Below are 1,847 nucleotides of genomic sequence, written 5' to 3' on the forward strand. Positions count from 1 at the left end.
TACCCGCCGCCTGCAGATCTAGCCGCACGTGCAGGGGCTCTGTTGGCGCCTCTGGGGGATTGCGTCACCGCAGACCTCCAAGCTCTTGCCGTGCAGCTGGCGCAGGAGGCCCCAGAATCATTGGCAGCCAGGACCACCAAGGATTACGCTACCGTATGGCGCCAGTTCCGCAGCTGGTGGGAGGCACATAATTTCCCGTGGGACATCTACTCCACGCCGGGGGAACTGGTAGCCCTCTACCTTCTGGCCCTACTCAACACGTCCAGGGCCGACGGCGTCGGACCTGGCCGCGTTCGCCTTGCCAGCGCGGCCATAAGCACCTATTTCCGCATGGCTGGCAAGGCAACTCCCACAGAACACGCAGCCTGCGGTATCGTCTGTACTCTAGCAGAGAAGCGCCTCCATGGTCGACCGCTGCAGCGTGACGCCTTAGAACCGGAAGACATTGCGGCCCTGGCTCGCTTAGTTGAGGGCCCAGAGGTGCGGCTCGACTACCTGATGATGGTGGCAGCGGTGGCCATCATGTTTGCTGGTTTCTTTCGGTTCGACGACGCTGCCGAAATTTGCGTGCATGTGGACTTGCTGTTGATTTCTGCATCCCACATGGAGATCTTCATTCCCCGCTCGAAGACAGATCAGCTCATGCGGGGCCACTGGGTAGTCATCGCACGCTCCGGTGGCCCATGCTGTCCAGTCGGTCTTACCGAGCGATTGCTGGAGCTAGGTGGCTACCGCAGACAGCCAGTATCAGTAGATGAAGATGTAGGACCGCTCCTCCGACCGGTTCAATGGACGCAACGTGGCGGGTACCTCTCGGGTCCTCTGACCGGTACATGAGAAGCTCCAGTGCATTCGCTATCCTACGCGGCCTTCCGCACACGACTGCTAAAAATGGTACCCTTGGCTGGCATCAAGAGAAACATTACGGCACACTCCATGCGTATAGGCGGGAACAGCATGGCAGCGGACCGTGGAGTGCCGGCGGAACTGCGCAAGGCTCACGGCCATTGGTGCACGGATGCTATGGTTCAGCACTACACGCGGCGCGACACTGCAGCCAAACTCGAAGTCTCCCGCCGCCTAGGCCTCGCCGGTGAGTGGGTATCTCTTCGGTCTGCAGTGTAAGGGCCCTTGGCAGCCTGTCTCCCGGTTTTCCGCCTCTATCATTCCTCACACTGTCAGCCAGCATGTTCGAGTCGTCATAGCCATGAGAATACGGTTAAGGGAGACAGGAGCACAGAACATATACATGTTACATACATATTATATATTTATAGCTATCCACTACACACTTATTACGATCCAGCGGCAGGCAACTGCATCCTGAAGCCCGATCATGCATGATCGCTCATATGAGCGAGAAAGCAATTCCAAAGTTTATTATGGACATACATATGGACACATGTGTGTGCAGCCACGCGTGGCTGCATGCAAGCATGAATTTTAGTGCATGACTGGTTGCGTGCTGCAAGCGCTTGCAGCAGGCAGGTGCCTCATCATGATCATGTATGATCTAAGAAATCATGGCACAGAACCTCACTAATAAGGTTGGCATACACCACCAGCACATGATGAGGACCTCCATATGCTGTATATGATTGGTTGCTCATGTGCTACGTAGCTGTGTACATGATGGTGTCTCGCTAGCGCGTATATAGTCATGACTTTCATTAGCTGAATAAAATAATATTATATATCATTTACGTGTAATATACAGACGTATATACATATATGTTCGCTAATAAAAGCTACTGATATCAGTAGCATCGATGCTTAATAATCAAACTAGCGGTCTATCTGGTGCATGTAAGAAGAATTACGAACCACACTCACGGGGATCCTCAGAG

The 1,847-nt window shown here is 53.8% G+C and overlaps 1 protein-coding gene across 1 annotated transcript in view; it reads left to right on the forward strand.

Annotated features, from left to right (window-relative positions):
- Positions 1 to 1,647, forward strand: part of VOLCADRAFT_100749 (uncharacterized protein) — a gene marked incomplete at both ends in the record, with an annotated part of 5,187 nt that extends 3,540 nt beyond the window's left edge. The window contains 3 exons of the mRNA XM_002959269.1: positions 17 to 829; positions 947 to 1,093; positions 1,622 to 1,647. Of these exons, the coding sequence (XP_002959315.1) occupies positions 17 to 829; positions 947 to 1,093; positions 1,622 to 1,647 (986 nt within the window). The remainder of the gene's footprint in view (positions 1 to 16; positions 830 to 946; positions 1,094 to 1,621) is intronic.
- Between the last annotated feature and the right edge of the window lie 200 nt (positions 1,648 to 1,847).

Source organism: Volvox carteri (genome assembly GCF_000143455.1).
Source record: "Volvox carteri f. nagariensis unplaced genomic scaffold VOLCAscaffold_150, whole genome shotgun sequence".
Lineage (NCBI taxonomy): Eukaryota > Viridiplantae > Chlorophyta > Chlorophyceae > Chlamydomonadales > Volvocaceae > Volvox > Volvox carteri.